The 14,599-nt window shown below is 38.4% G+C and overlaps 1 protein-coding gene across 3 annotated transcripts; it reads right to left on the bottom strand.

Moving 5' to 3' along the window:
* Positions 1-807: 807 nt before the first annotated feature.
* LOC119267524 (MOB kinase activator-like 1A) lies at positions 808-13,187 on the bottom strand. Of its 3 annotated transcripts, none has more exons than XM_037548917.1 (7): positions 12,983-13,187; positions 2,678-2,744; positions 1,980-2,088; positions 1,810-1,903; positions 1,569-1,702; positions 1,287-1,450; positions 808-1,005 (listed from the first exon to the last, which is right to left on the bottom strand). In XM_037548917.1, exons 1-7 carry the CDS (start codon positions 13,006-13,008, stop codon positions 931-933), a joined length of 669 nt encoding a protein of 222 aa, XP_037404814.1. In that variant the 5' UTR covers positions 13,009-13,187; the 3' UTR covers positions 808-930. The 3 variants fall into 3 exon arrangements, with proteins under 3 accessions (XP_037404814.1, XP_037404823.1, XP_037404830.1); XM_037548926.1 differs by having other exon boundaries at positions 2,678-2,726; XM_037548933.1 differs by lacking the exon at positions 12,983-13,187 and having other exon boundaries at positions 1,810-1,883; positions 2,678-2,731.
* Between the last annotated feature and the right edge of the window lie 1,412 nt (positions 13,188-14,599).

The following is a 14,599-nucleotide window of genomic DNA, read 5'->3' as shown; positions in this document are numbered from 1 at the left end:
TATACAAGTAGCAAAACCAAACATTTAGTTTTTTGGTTTCAGTATTCAGTATGTCGGTTTTATGGCCATTCCTAGACATTAATGGTACCAAAACACATCAAACCTAATCCTCTAGGAAATAAATGGGAAACCAATGTGCATCACCTATCTGGTCGAACTCTACAAGCGGCCTAACCATTGAGCCAAACATCCATAGTGCTGATGGACACTGTTCTCAAGCATATCAGCTCGCGTTGTGAATATTTGAGTCTACCGCTTCTTCCATGACTTTGGACCCCTTATTAAAAGATGACAACAAATATCTTTGATAAGTGAAAGCTTCTACTACCTCCGTCCGGGTTTATTAGGCCCATTCGTATTTTGGGCCAGACTTCAGCCATCCATAGACTACTAAAATATAAAGTATATGCTATAAAAAATTATACTATTGGATTTGCATTTGAAAGAGCATTCCGAACATATAATTTTTGTGACATTAGTTTACATTGTTTAGTTAAATTTTTAGGTCAAACTTTAGCCCAAAATAAGAAGGGCCTAACAAACTGGGATAGAGGGAGTACTTGAGATAAAATACAACATTCTGGTATAAAAGGAAACACTTTTATGCCGATTTACATTCATCTAGGATTTTTACTTTTGATTCAAGAAATTAGTTATTATCTCTAATTAGGTTACATAAGTCCATAGTTAAAATGGAATAACATTGTTCCACAACACAGTAGATAATGTGTCCTCTAACTGGTTGGACCAGGGGTTCATAAGTAAGTACGACCATGTTACTCAAACTCATGTAGATGAAAAAAACAATAAATGCAAAATATGTTTTGTTTGTCCATTTTTGCCCCAGTCTCACTCTCATTCATAGCTCATTGTACCCTAGAAAATGCCCAAATAAACAAGGGAAAATGTTCCACTCTCCTTGTTGACATCTTAGCAAACGGTCACGATGGATTCAATAAGATCAATAAGTGGTGCAAGTTCAGCCTTGTCGATCAATTTGAACTCCTACAGAAGGAACAAAATTAGGAACTAGCATTAACAAGTAACTCATTAATTTATAATTGGCGGGAAATAAATCATGTGTTGAACATTCTCTATCACATGGAATCGGTCCAATCACAACTAACTAGATTTAATAGGGATATGTTTACATCTACGTATAATTCAAAAATCCAGATGTTAGAAAAACGGTCAACAACAAATATTGAACAAAATGCATCATAAGATGGTGCATTCCAATATGGTCATGTAGAACGGGCTAGTACATAGATCAGGATGCAACTTACGCAGGTGAACAATGTAAAATGCTTGAAACATGTGTTAAGATGGGCTTCTTCCTTGAGGCTCACAATTTTCTGAAAATGAGTGTGGTAAATATGAGCATAAACACGGAAAAGGCGCTTGAATATTGTCTTCACAACATCTCGAAAATTTTGTGGGAAAGGTGTTCCTGCACAAATAGTTCAATTCAATCGATTGACAAAATGCACCCCTCCTAAGTCCTAACACAAAATTAACATGGTTAATGTCGGTTCTAAACTATGTTGTATGTTATAAGTTGTAACTACCAAGTTTTTGAGGGAATATGGACTCATCATCAAGTTGGACCTCAATCCAGTCCATCAAATACTCCACATATTTTGGTGCCGAAACCTCGATAGGTTTCTTGATCTGCACTCCGTCGGCCCATCTATACTCAAACCTGAAATTCTTATTTTTCTCTAATCAAAGTTACCCTGGTATAATAAATCAATAGATAGATATAAAATGATATATAAATGAATGTTTCCAAGAAGGCAAGCATCTTACCTCGATCCGGCTGTCATCGTTGGGCATGTGGAAGGCGTGCAGAACTCCATCAGAGTGCCATACAGTATGTTCACCTGATTGAAGAAATCAACAACTGTGAAAAAGAAGATGATTTTTAGTAATATGGAAAACTTAGTTTTCTTACGAACATGTTGCAATCAAAAACTTACTATTAACAGCCATCCATTCATTGAGATCCTCTCCAGGAGGCAACCGTACAGCATCTCTCAAATTACCATTTCCTAATGTCGCATCAATGTGTTTCTTCAACTGTACGCCCTACATAACCAAATAATGAAAATGATGGGATATGCCTAAGCATCAGCAATGCTTAGAGGCAACCCTGGCCCTAAAGCTAGGACCCGCCAACTGCCTATACAAAACCATGCAATGTGAAAGCTCTAAATCCAAGCCTCTAAGGTCTACCCAGAACAAATAAAATATGTAATGTTTTGGTGAATAAGGCATTATGATAGGGAATTAGTAAGAAAATAATATGACATGTGGGTTAGCTCATTAATTTAGTAGATAGAGGCAGTCCCCACGATAAGAGGCGACATTTGTAGTGTATAGAGGCAACTCTAAAGAGCTTAGATTGAAGGATACAGGCAGCAAAACACCAAACTATGAATGCGTAGCCTCAAACTCAATTGAAAGAAATGATGTTAGGCTAGTTGAATGATGTTTTGGATATTTTCACATCGTATTCTCATGTATAATCCTAGTATAATTATAATTTTTGACAACGCAATCCATTTTCAAAATAATATTTTGAGTTGTCAAATCTTTGTTTTCTCTTATGGCCACACGATGGAATTATGCAATTATCAAATTAAAAAATATTTGTAATAATGGAGAATACCACTACCTTATTACCAGATGGTGCATTCTTCTTGGGCCTAAATGTCCTTTGGTTCCTGTTGCCATCAACCCAACTCAAAATAAAAAAAGTTAGATAAAAATAACCATAGAGTTGTGATGAACAATCCACAAATTTATTCTGGCATGCGATTAACAATAAATTCAAATAAACATCGATAATTTTTAAAGGTGTGCTTGATAATTTTCATGTAAAACAAAGTCTGTTCCATTGGCAATAAAATGAAAATAATTGGTGGTCTATTAATGTTCGTGGCACTCAATTTTTTCACATGGCCAAATTATTCGGCATCCCCTAAAAAAATTGCATCCCTTAAAATATGTCATATAACATTCGGACATGAATATGTGCATTTATTAAATTTCATATTTTTTGACATTTGAAAACACATTTTCTACATGCGCGAGCAAATGCTTCCCATGGAGAGTTGGATATTGAAGTTAGCCTCTCTATGTACTAAAAATATAGACAATAATGATAGCAGTTTCTAAAACCTCAATGGTTCACAAGTCAATATCTCCACTGACTCCTAAATATTATCTATCTAAATATCTACCCCGCATTATTCTATTTTGTACACATGAATGCTTCTATATTGTCTTAACTATTTTTGGTTGTCTGACTGAAATATTGCTACATCAGCAAATCCTCCAAGCACTCATAAGTGGATTTGTTTGGATTAATGTAAGAACACAAACAATGCCACCTAATAAAGTCATTGATGAGGACATCAATACTACAGTTACACCCACGAACCCTGTAGCTACATATACTGGAACAATTACTAGACCTCATGCATGCCAATTAAATTATCAGGTACTTCCGTTTCTAGGTAGTGATTCTAATGTTCATGAGAAAATGATGTTGCCTAAAATGGATACATTTGTTTTGCTTACAAATGAAGGGCCTAGCTTGGACAAGAAGGATGAATATTGAAGTAAGAACAAGCATGGAGATGATGGCATGCGCAAAGGGAACAAGAACCAAGTTTCAAGTGATGATTTCAGGACTTTGAAGACACCATAATGAGTGCATGAAGGCTTGGACGAAATATATTAGATGCTACTTCATAAATTTCATCTAGAGACTATTATAGGTGTTGTGTCACCTTATTATTTGGCCAGTCCCATGTAATTTTGAAATCATTTAGTATAGGCTATTTTTAGAGGTCGTAGGTGTGGGGAAACAGAGTAAGCGTTGGTTTCAGACCCCTCCTCCAAGGGGTCACAAAATTCCCCCTATTCCCCCATATATACAGCCCTTAGGGCATCATTTATACTTTGGGTTTTGTTTAGATTAAAGTTCACCATTACTGCAACTCGCGTACTTCACTTGTTTTCAATGACCAAACAAAGACGTCACAGAATCCCACTTTAATCGATAAAGCTTTCCTCTTATATTCGTTATATCAAGATTGCAATCTTAGTTTCTTGCTTGTTCTTTGTTTTTCGCAGGAAATAGACCCTCATGGTCAGGTTGATCATGCTCCAGTGTGGTCAATAACCCTCGGAAGTTGGTTTGGCGATTCCTAAGGCACGACGTCTTGTACGTTCGTAGTCGGATCATCAAAGTCGAGTCCCATAGAAAATGTTAGCTATCTCATCGAAACATTAGGACACCTTCGCCTGTATCAAGTGGTATCAAATTTCCAGGTTGCTCAGTAAGATTTTACCAATTTTTCATAGACTAGATTGCACCTATTCTTCATACCCAGAGTCCACGAAAAAGCCAAAAAATAGGGTTAGTTCATCATATCCGAACCAGTCTGAGCCATTGCATAATATTTTCAGTGTTTTGCTTTGTTGAATTTGTGGTTGCATCATCGTGTCAAGTTGCCGGTCTTAGCATTTAGTCCTTTAGAGTTTCGAGTTCTGCTGACAAGTTGTCGTGCTGTCGGCGCACCACCTTCATCGCTGCCATATACCACCACCCCACCATATACATCGCCGCTGCCATGTACCACCACCCCCACCATATACATGGCCGCTTCCATATACAACCACCAATCCAAGTCGATATATGCCACCGCCATATAGCAGCAACAATCCTATCCACATATACAACCGTCTGTCCACCAATCCGAGTCCTCATATAAGACTGCATGTTCGCCACCAATCCGTGTTCTTTTCATATTAGGTTTGGTTTGAGATTCATCTATTTCCAGATTCGTGTTGCCTTGTCTAGTAGGTTTAGGGTTTTATCAATCTTTCTCCATTCGTAGAACAGGTGTGATTCCAAAAAAAAGTCTTGAGACCCTTGGACAGTTTTTAGGCCGAAAGTTCGACAGTTCAATTTTTGGCCTATCCTGTATTTACGCCTTGGGGAGCATATTGAGACTCTCGCCATCATAGTGATTTTTTGTCGCACTTTTTGGCCGTCGTTGCCCTGATTTCCAAATAAAAGGTCAAAAAAATTTGTGCCTATCCTGTTATTTCAACTTGGGAAGAATTTTGATACAGTCGTCATTATAGTGATTTTCTGAAAAGAAAAGAGCGCAAAAAATGAGCGCCAAAAAATAGTGAATTTTTTCGTGCTTTTCCCTTGTTTCCAATCAGTGCCATGATTTTGTTATTGTTCGAGGCTCATGTCTCTAGCACGGCTAGCCTAGGGCCAGCATAGTGATGTCGTTAAGCGTTTATTCAATTTTGCATCTCTGAATTGATTATTGCTGACCCTATTTGCTACCAAATTATAAGCCTTCCCAGCTCCACATACATCTACATCATGCGTTCACACCACCTGGTAATCGCACTGTCCAAGCTTTGAGGAGTTTTTGCTACAAAAGTTGCCGATCACCACATGCTGCTTGGTAAGAACAAGTAAGAATTTGTGATTCTCTTGATGGATTTGTCACTTTCCACAACTCCACATCCTCTTAGTAGTCTATAGGACATATTCTTGTGTGTTTCTATTGCTTCTAACCATGGGAGGATCACAAGTCGATGAGACTAAGTGGGAGACCATGACAAACAAGACATGATAAATTTCAGCAAATTATGAGTTGTGAGGTGCAAGATGTGCTAACCATTTTGGAATAGGCCATGGATAAGATAGCTGGCATTGAGAAGACGTGCGAAACAAAGCTTGATAACAAGTTTAACGAACTACTCATGCGTCTTCCACAATCACCACCGGCTGCACGTGCCACACCTTTGCAACAACAACAACAACAACAACAACAACAACAACAACAACAATGCCGCCTTCCAAATCAAGTAGGACGGGCAATGCATGTTCCCCTTGAGCTTGGTAAAACTTCTGGTGCCGCTGCACCTACAGTTGATACTTCTATGTCTCCTACTACTACCGAGGAGGACGATTACAAGGGCGATTACGAGGATGAGGTTGACCAAAATCAGAACTACATGCAACCACCAGCACCACTACCAGGTCATCCACATGCAAATAATCGCAATGGTAGGGCTCGACCACCACCTTAGGTACAAGTTCATGACCATCTTCCGAAACTAAAATTGAATATTCCTCCATTTTAGGCTAGACTTGTTCCTGATATATATCTTACTTGGGAGTTAGAAACTAAACAACGTTTTACATGCTTACAATATCCTGAGGAGAGACGTGTTGCTGCTGCTGGTTGTGCTTCACTAGTTTTGCTTGTGTGTGATGGTCTGAACATTGTAGATTATATCATGATAATATCCCTGCTACCTGGGCTGCTTTGACAACTGCTATGCGTACTCGTTGGGTTCCACCATATTATCAATGTGAATTACTCCAAAAGTTGCAGCATTTAAGACAAGGAAATAATTATGTAGAGGAATATTATCAGAAATTGCGAACTAGCATGATTAGATGTGGTATTGTTGAGGATAATGAAGCTATGCTTGCAGGTTTTATGGGTGGATTAAATAGAGAGATTCAGACCATTTTAGTATAAGGAGTATAATAGTATCAGTCATTTATTCAATCTTGCTTGCAAAGCTGAACGTGAAGGTCAGGATCGACATGCATTGGAGCAAACTTATTTTTTTGCAGGACGATCTTCATCATGGACGCCACGTACATCTTCTACTTCCACACATCCTGCTATAGCACCGCCTACTTCACCCGTCCAGTCCAGCCGAGATACAAGAAAATAGGAACCACCGCCACCATCCGCCAAGAGCACACCTTCTAGTCCCGCACATAGCTCTTCTTAATCCATGGCATCAACAGGCCAAACACATGAGGTTATATGCCATAGTTGCAAGTGTGGAGGTCACTATGCAAGCAAATGTCCATCTCCACGTGTGATGATTGTTACTGAGGATGGTGAGTATGAGTCCGCTAGTGACTATGATGAGGGGACTTTGGCTCCTATTGCTAGTGAAGAGCAGGGTGGCCATGATTATGAACAAGAGACACAATACATGGTTGCTAAAGATGTTGATAGGTTTGAAAGTTTAGTTTCTCAACTTGTTTTAAGTGTGCAAGTCACACAAGCTGAGCAAAATTAGAGGCACAATTTGTTCCATACAAAGGGAGTTGTTAAGGAACGTTTTGTGTGCGTCATCATAGATGGAGAGAGCTGCCAAAACTTGGCTAGCATGGAGATGGTGGAGAAGTTGTCTCTCACCACAAGACCACATTCGCATCCTTACTACATCCAATGGTTAAACAATAGTAGCAAGGTTAAGGTAACATGTACTATTCGTGTGCATTTTACTATCGCTACATATGCTAATTATGTTGATTATGATGTGGTACCCATGCAAGCATGTTCCTTATTACTTGGTAGACCATGGCAGAAACAATCAGTATACTCTTGTTCATAAGGATAAACATATTGATTTGCTTCCTATGACTCATGAACACATTTTGAAAGATGATATCAATAGAGCTAGTAAAGCAAAACGGGAGCACAATAATAGTGAAAACAGATTGTGGCATAAGAATCTGAGCACCAAATGAAGCCTAATAACAAACCTTCATCTCATGTTCCTTAGGAAATTCAAATGAAAAGTGGATGTTTAGTTGCCACCAAATCTAATATCGATGATATAAATTTCAACAAATCTGTTTGCTATGCTTTTCTATGCAAAGAGGCATTATTTGCATTTAAGGAGGTGCCTCTCTGCATCCTGCTGTCACTTCCATTTTGTAGGAGTTCACTGATGTCTTTCCACAAGACGTGCCACTAGGATTACCACCTATTCGAGGGATTGAGCATCAAATTGACTTAATACCTGGCGCATCGCTGCCCAACCGTGCACCATACCATAACAATCCAGAGGAGATGAAGGAGATTATGCGTCAAGTATAGGAGCTGCTTGATAAAGGTTATATACACGAATCCCATAGTCTTTGTGTTGTTCCTATTATACAAATGCCAAAAAAGGATGGTACACCGCATACGTGTGTTGATTGTAGAGGCATTAATAATATTACTGTTGGTTATCGTCATCCTACTCCCAGGCTAGATGATATGCTTGAGAATTGAGTGGCTCTAATATTTTCTCCAAAATTGATTTGCTTAGTGGATACCATCAAATTCGTATGAAATTGGTAGATGAATGGAAAACAACATTTAAAACTAAGTTTGGATTATATGAGTGGTTAATCATGCCTTTTGGGTTACCTAATGCACCTAGTACTTTCACCAGATTAATGAGCGAAGCTTTACATGCTTTTATTAGATGATTTCTGGTTGTTTACTTTGATGATATACTGATTTATAGCAGATCTTTGGAGGAACATTTAGAACATTTATGTGTTGTCTTTATTGCTCTCCATGATGAACGTTTGTTTGGTAACCTTGGGAAGTGCACCTTTTGCACAGACCGAGTATCTTTTCTTGGCTATGTTGTTACTCCGCAGGGAATTGAGGTAGATAAAGCCAAGATTGAAGCTATTGAGAGTTGGCTGCAACCCAAAACGGTCACACAAGTGAGGAGTTTTTTTGGCCTTGTTCGTCTCTATAGGCGTTTCGTGAGGGATTTCGGCACTATTGCTGCACCTCTCGATGAGCTTACAAAGAAGGATGTGCCTTTTGTTTGGTGTACCGCACAGGAAGAAGCATGCACGGTATTGAAAGATAAGTTGACACATGCTCCTTTACTCCAACTTCCTGATTTTAATAAGACTTTTGAGCTCAAATGTGATGCTGGTGGAATTGTATTAGGAGGTGTGTTATTACAAGATGGTAAACCTGTTGTATATTTTTCTGAAAAATTGAGTGGCCCTAGTCTAAACTATTCTACTTATGATAAAGAACTATATGCTCTTGTTCGGATGTTAGAAACATGGCAACATTATTTATGGCCCAAAGAATTTGTTATACCTTCTGATCATGAATCCTTGAAACATATTGAAAGTCAAGCAAAACTGAACCGTAGACATGCTAAATGGGTTCAATTCATTGAGACTTTCCCTTATGTCATAAAATACAAGAAGGGTAAATAAAATGTTATTGCTGATGCACTGTCTCGTCGTTATACTATGCTTTCACAACTTGACTTTAAAATATTTGGTTTGGAGACCATCAAAGATCAATATGTGCATGATGTTGAATTTAAAGATGTATAACAGAATTTTAAAGAAGGGAGAACATGGAAGAAGTTATGGATTTGTGTTTCGTGCTAACAAGTTATGCATTGAAGCTAGCTTCGTTCCTCTTTTGTTGTTGTAGGAGGCGCATGGAGGAGGATTAATGGGACATTGTGGCATGGAAAAGAAGGACGACGTACTTGCTACACACTTCTTTTGGCCAAAGATGATATGGGATGTTGAAACATTTTGTTGCTTGCTCCACTACATGTCAAAAAGCTAAGTCATGACTCAATCCTCATGGTTATATATGCCTTTGCCTGTACCTTGTGTTCCATGGGTGGATATATCTATGGACTTTGTTTTAGGTTTACCTCGAACAAAGAAGGGGGTAGCATATTTGTTGTCGTGGATAGTTTTTCCAAAATGGCACACTTTATACCATGTCATAAAAGCGATGTTGCTGCTAATGTTGCTGATTTGTTCTTTCGTGAAATTATTCACTTGCATGGTGTGCCAAATACTATTGTTTCAGATCATGATACTATGTTTCTTAGCCACTTTTGGAGATGTTTATGGGCTAAGTTGGGGACTAAACTGCTTTTTAGTATAACAGGTCACCCCCAAACCGATGGACAAATATAGTAGTCAATAGAACATTGTCTACTATGCTTAGGGATATTTTGAAGAATAACTTGAAAATGTGGGAAGAATGCTTGCCCCATATTGAATTTGCTTATAATTGCTCGCTGCATTCTACTACTAAAATGTGTCGTTTTGAAATTGTGTATGGTTTCCTACCTTGTGCAGCCATATACTTGTTGTCTCTTCCATCTTCAGAGAAGGTTAATTTTGATGTTAAAAATGAGTTGAATTGATCTTAAAACTGCATGAGTTAACTAAGGAAAACATTTAGTGTATAAGTGCTATATATAAACTTGCTGGAGATAAGGGTAGAAAACATGTTATCTTCGCACCTTGCGATCTTGTTTGATTACATTTGCATAAGGATAGGTTTCCTGATTTACGAAAATATAAGCTAATGCCACGTGTTCATGGTCCTTTTAAGGTGTTAGAGAAAATAAATGATAATTCATATAAACTTGAGCTGCTAGCAGATTTTTGGGTCAGTCCCACTTTTAACATTGCAGATTAGAAGCCTTATTTGGGTGAGGTATATGTGGTTCCGTCGAGGATGTTTTCAATTCAAGAAGGGGAGGATGATGAGGACATCAATACTACAGTTACACCCACGATCCCTGCAACTACATATACTGGACCAAGTACTAGAGCTCGCACACGCCAATTAAATTATCAGGTACTTTTCTTTCTTGGTAATGATTATAATGTTCATGACAATATGATGCTGCCTAAATTGGATACATTTGTTTTGCTTACAATTAAAGGGCCTAGCTTGGACAAGAAGGATGAACATTGGAGCAAGGACAAGCATGGAGATGATGGCATGCGCAAGGGGAGCAAAAATGGAGTTTCAAGTGATTATTTCAGCACTTTTTAGCCACCATAAAGACTGCATGAAGACTTGGACTATATATACAAGATGCTACATCATAAACTTCGTCTAGAGGCTATTATAGGTGTTGCGTCACCTTATTATTGGCCAAGTCCCATGTAATTTTGAAATACTTCAGTATAGGTTGTTTTTAGAGTCCCTATGTTTGGGAAAATAGAGTTAAGGTTGGTTTCGGACCCCTCCTCCAAGGGTTCAAATAATCCCCCCTATTCCTCCGTATATACAACCCTTAGGGCATCATTTAAACTTTGGGTTTTGTTTAGATTAAGGTTCTCCATTGCTGCAACTCACATACTTCCTTTGTGTTCAATGACTAGACAAAGACGTCATAGAACCCCACTTTCATCAATAAAGCTTTCTCTTATATTCACAATATCCAGATTGCATTCTCAGTTTCTTGCGTGTTCTTCGTTTGCCCGCAGTAAATAGACCCTCATGGTCAGGTTGATCGTGATCCGGCATGGTCAATAACCCTCAGAAGTTGGTTTAGCGATTCCTAAGGCACGACGTATCGCACGTTCGTAGTCGGATCGTCAAAGTAAACTCCCACGGAACACGATAGTTATCTCATCGAAACATCGGGACACCTTCGCCTCTATCAGTCATACATGTCTTTCTTTTTCGTGGGGAATCAAGTCATGCATGTCACTCACAAGTTAATATATTTTTTTGTAATTTGTGTGCGGCATATGTGTTTGATGCTTGGAGCATACACTTCAATTTTGTTGCTAAATAGTGATATTGTAGTAAGTTCAGTTCAAAGTTTTTTTTTGATTTACATCATTTTTCGATATTTCATAGGTTTTACTCTTTTAAAATGTAACCAAAAACTCTCTTATGTTTGTTTGCCAATTGTTAGTTATTTTTAAACACCTATTTATGCATTTTTTCTAAGACTTTAACGGCAACAACGTGTGAGACATCATTTATTTTAACTAAATAGGTGGTACCCACTATCTTATTTCTCTCAATATGCAAACAAAGCACATAAATATGATATCATGCTTGGTAAAAGGACCACCTCATCAGAACAATGCTACACATAGGACAAATTTTTACACGAGGTTTGTATGATTTCAGCTAATCACCCTCAGTTTAATCAATACATTAAAGGAAATTTGGATCAGAATGTCAAACACGGGCCATACATGTCGTATGTAGATCATTTTTGGACCTCAATACAAAAAACACAAGCCATTATAGTATGTTGCCTATTCTTTGCACATGCGTACCTCGATGTCATATCGTTAGTCATTTGGTTAGAATTGGGTGACATTAACAAGTTATGCATTTATTCATCATTCGTATTTTTTGTATTAATATGCCATGCAAATATTGCCACCTCATCAAGTCGTGCATGTCTTTTTTTGGAGGAATCAAGTCATGCATCGCAATCCAAATTTAAATGTTTTCCCTTAATTTTTGTGTGGTATATGTTTTGGGTGCTTGGAGAAAACCTATATATGATATGCTTCCCATTTTTTTAAAAGATGGTGTCGCATTAATTTTTGTTCAAAACTATGTCTCTTTTATATGTATCATTTGGTCACATATTTGTCGATTTTATCATTTTAAAGTGTAAAACTGAGAAGACCCTCGCATTATTTTCCATTAGTTTTAGTTATTATTAAGCACTTATTTATACATTTTTATCTCTTCCAATGGCAACACGCTTGGGACCCGCTAGTATAACTAAATATGTGATCCCGCTTAACTTATTTCTCTAGCATGCATACATACCACCACATGCATGGGAGAAACCCACCTCCATAAGCAAGTATGCATTCCAGTATATGATGCTACATATATTCAAAAATTACCCAACGATCGAATACAATTAGTTAAATGCATTTTTAGTTCCGTTCTCATATTTTTAATCAAAGTATTCATGTTGTATACTACCATATATCGTTGAAATATATTATAAGAAATTCCTATAACAATGTGTGTGCTTTCATCTGTTTGTATAAATGCGGAGTATAACAAACTTTGAACTTAGACACATATCCATTGGAGGAGCATATTTGCGGCCACCGGGCTATGACCATCCTTTCGAAACAACAATATTCTATGGATAGTACATATGTCCCTATAGTTGGCCAAGTTGTGTGACAAGTCTGAATCTTAACCAACCAGCTAGTGTTATTTCTCTAAGTGACCTTATAAACAACATCATAGAGAAAAACACATAAATTGCAGAACACAAAATTATATGTAAAACCATCAAAAATGCAAATACTTAAGGCAAACAAGAACATAAACATAATTCATACTTGCTTCCCAAGCCGAAGAGACTCATTGTTTGCCTTCACCCAATTGATCTACGAGTAGTGGAACTTGTGATGTGGGGGTGGGGGAGAAAATGGCGTGGAGAAATCAAGATGTTGTCACCGATCTTCGTTGCTATCATGTGGGAACACAAGCTGGAAACATAGTGCATAGAGGATTACCGTTGAGAAGATTTTATCCTCCCTTTGTCCCTTTTTCCTCTCTTTTGGCCCCCCTAATTTAGTTTTTCTTTTGTTGTTCTCTATTTTTGTCAGTTCTTGTTGTGGTGGTGATGTTATTGTGTTATTTTAGAATAGTTTGGCGGGGTCTTAGGGATGAGAGGCTAATATTGACATGCATGGTTGGTACCGCTTCTCTCCTTTGGACCTCACAAGAGAAAGAACATGATCTCCCTCTCTCTCTCACACATGTTTAGAACCTATCGTATGTGCTAAATCTTTATTGTAATGATGTCAACCTCTATCCCCCCTACAACCAGAATGGTCGATGCCTCCTTCTCTCCTTTGGGCCTCAAAATAAATTTTCACTACCCAAGCTGTAAGGTACATATTCAGAATATGGGAGTTTTGATGTTGCATTATAATAGGAAACGAATGGATTGTGTAGTCAAAAGTAGATAGAAACTTCCAATGTGGTTGCTACAAGTTGCATAACCTAAGCTTCCAACTCTCAGAGATGATATATGACGATATGTATGATATTTTTATTAGAAAATATCACATATACTCTATTAGCTATTCATCAACACTCTATGCTGCATGGGCTAGTATGCAAAAGCAAGCACGGAATTTAAAATGTAGGTAGTATGAGATGGCACTTTTAACTACTGGTGATTTTTTTAATTTTTATGGTACTTATTGAGATATTGCACTATTTTCATTTTCCTATTACTTCTTGAGATATTGGATTCTTTCATTTGTGTTATTGTGACACCCCAGATTTTCCCAAATCTGGAATGTTTAAAACTTTAGAGGATTAGAGAATTGCTAGAAAATCCTTTGTGTGCTTGTTAGTCCACTAACATTGCCTAGGTTTGTGTGTTGTCAAACCCTGATTAACCACTAGGAGGGTTCAAGGCCCCGCACAACAAAGTAGAACCACAGCTCCCTCTCTCGCATGGACTGATAGGCCCCACCTATCACGGTTGCTCTCAACTTCCCGCAACTGCCGCGACCATGCACACGCCCATGACCAAGCATACGACTTGCACAACCCCCACGTCTTCACAACCATCATGCACATCTGCTACTGCCTCCGTGCCCTATAAATACCCCTCACCTCCCTCTGTGAAAGCCCCAACACTGCGAAAAAGATCGTCGTTAGGCTGCCTCGCCACGGCCCCACCTTCGTCGCTCTGTCCTAGAAACTTTGGTGACAATTCTGTCAAATCCATCCACCGCCTAGAAAGGATTGTGCCACCAATAGCTTACCTATGCCTCGCCAAACCCCATGGACATTATCAGCTATCCCAAACCCCGTAGAGGACAGCTTCCGATGGTAGCTGGAGCTCGCTGCTACGTCACTATTCCTTTTGACGAGCTCCGTAAGAGCCCAGACCTAGGACCTTGTCCATTGCGTTTGGTTTATCCATGTATACATCC

This window comes from Triticum dicoccoides, chromosome 1A, assembly GCF_002162155.2.
Source record: "Triticum dicoccoides isolate Atlit2015 ecotype Zavitan chromosome 1A, WEW_v2.0, whole genome shotgun sequence".
NCBI lineage: Eukaryota > Viridiplantae > Streptophyta > Magnoliopsida > Poales > Poaceae > Triticum > Triticum dicoccoides.
The sequence above is the reverse complement of the archived record's forward strand: the minus strand, read 5'-3'. Positions and strand labels throughout refer to the sequence as shown.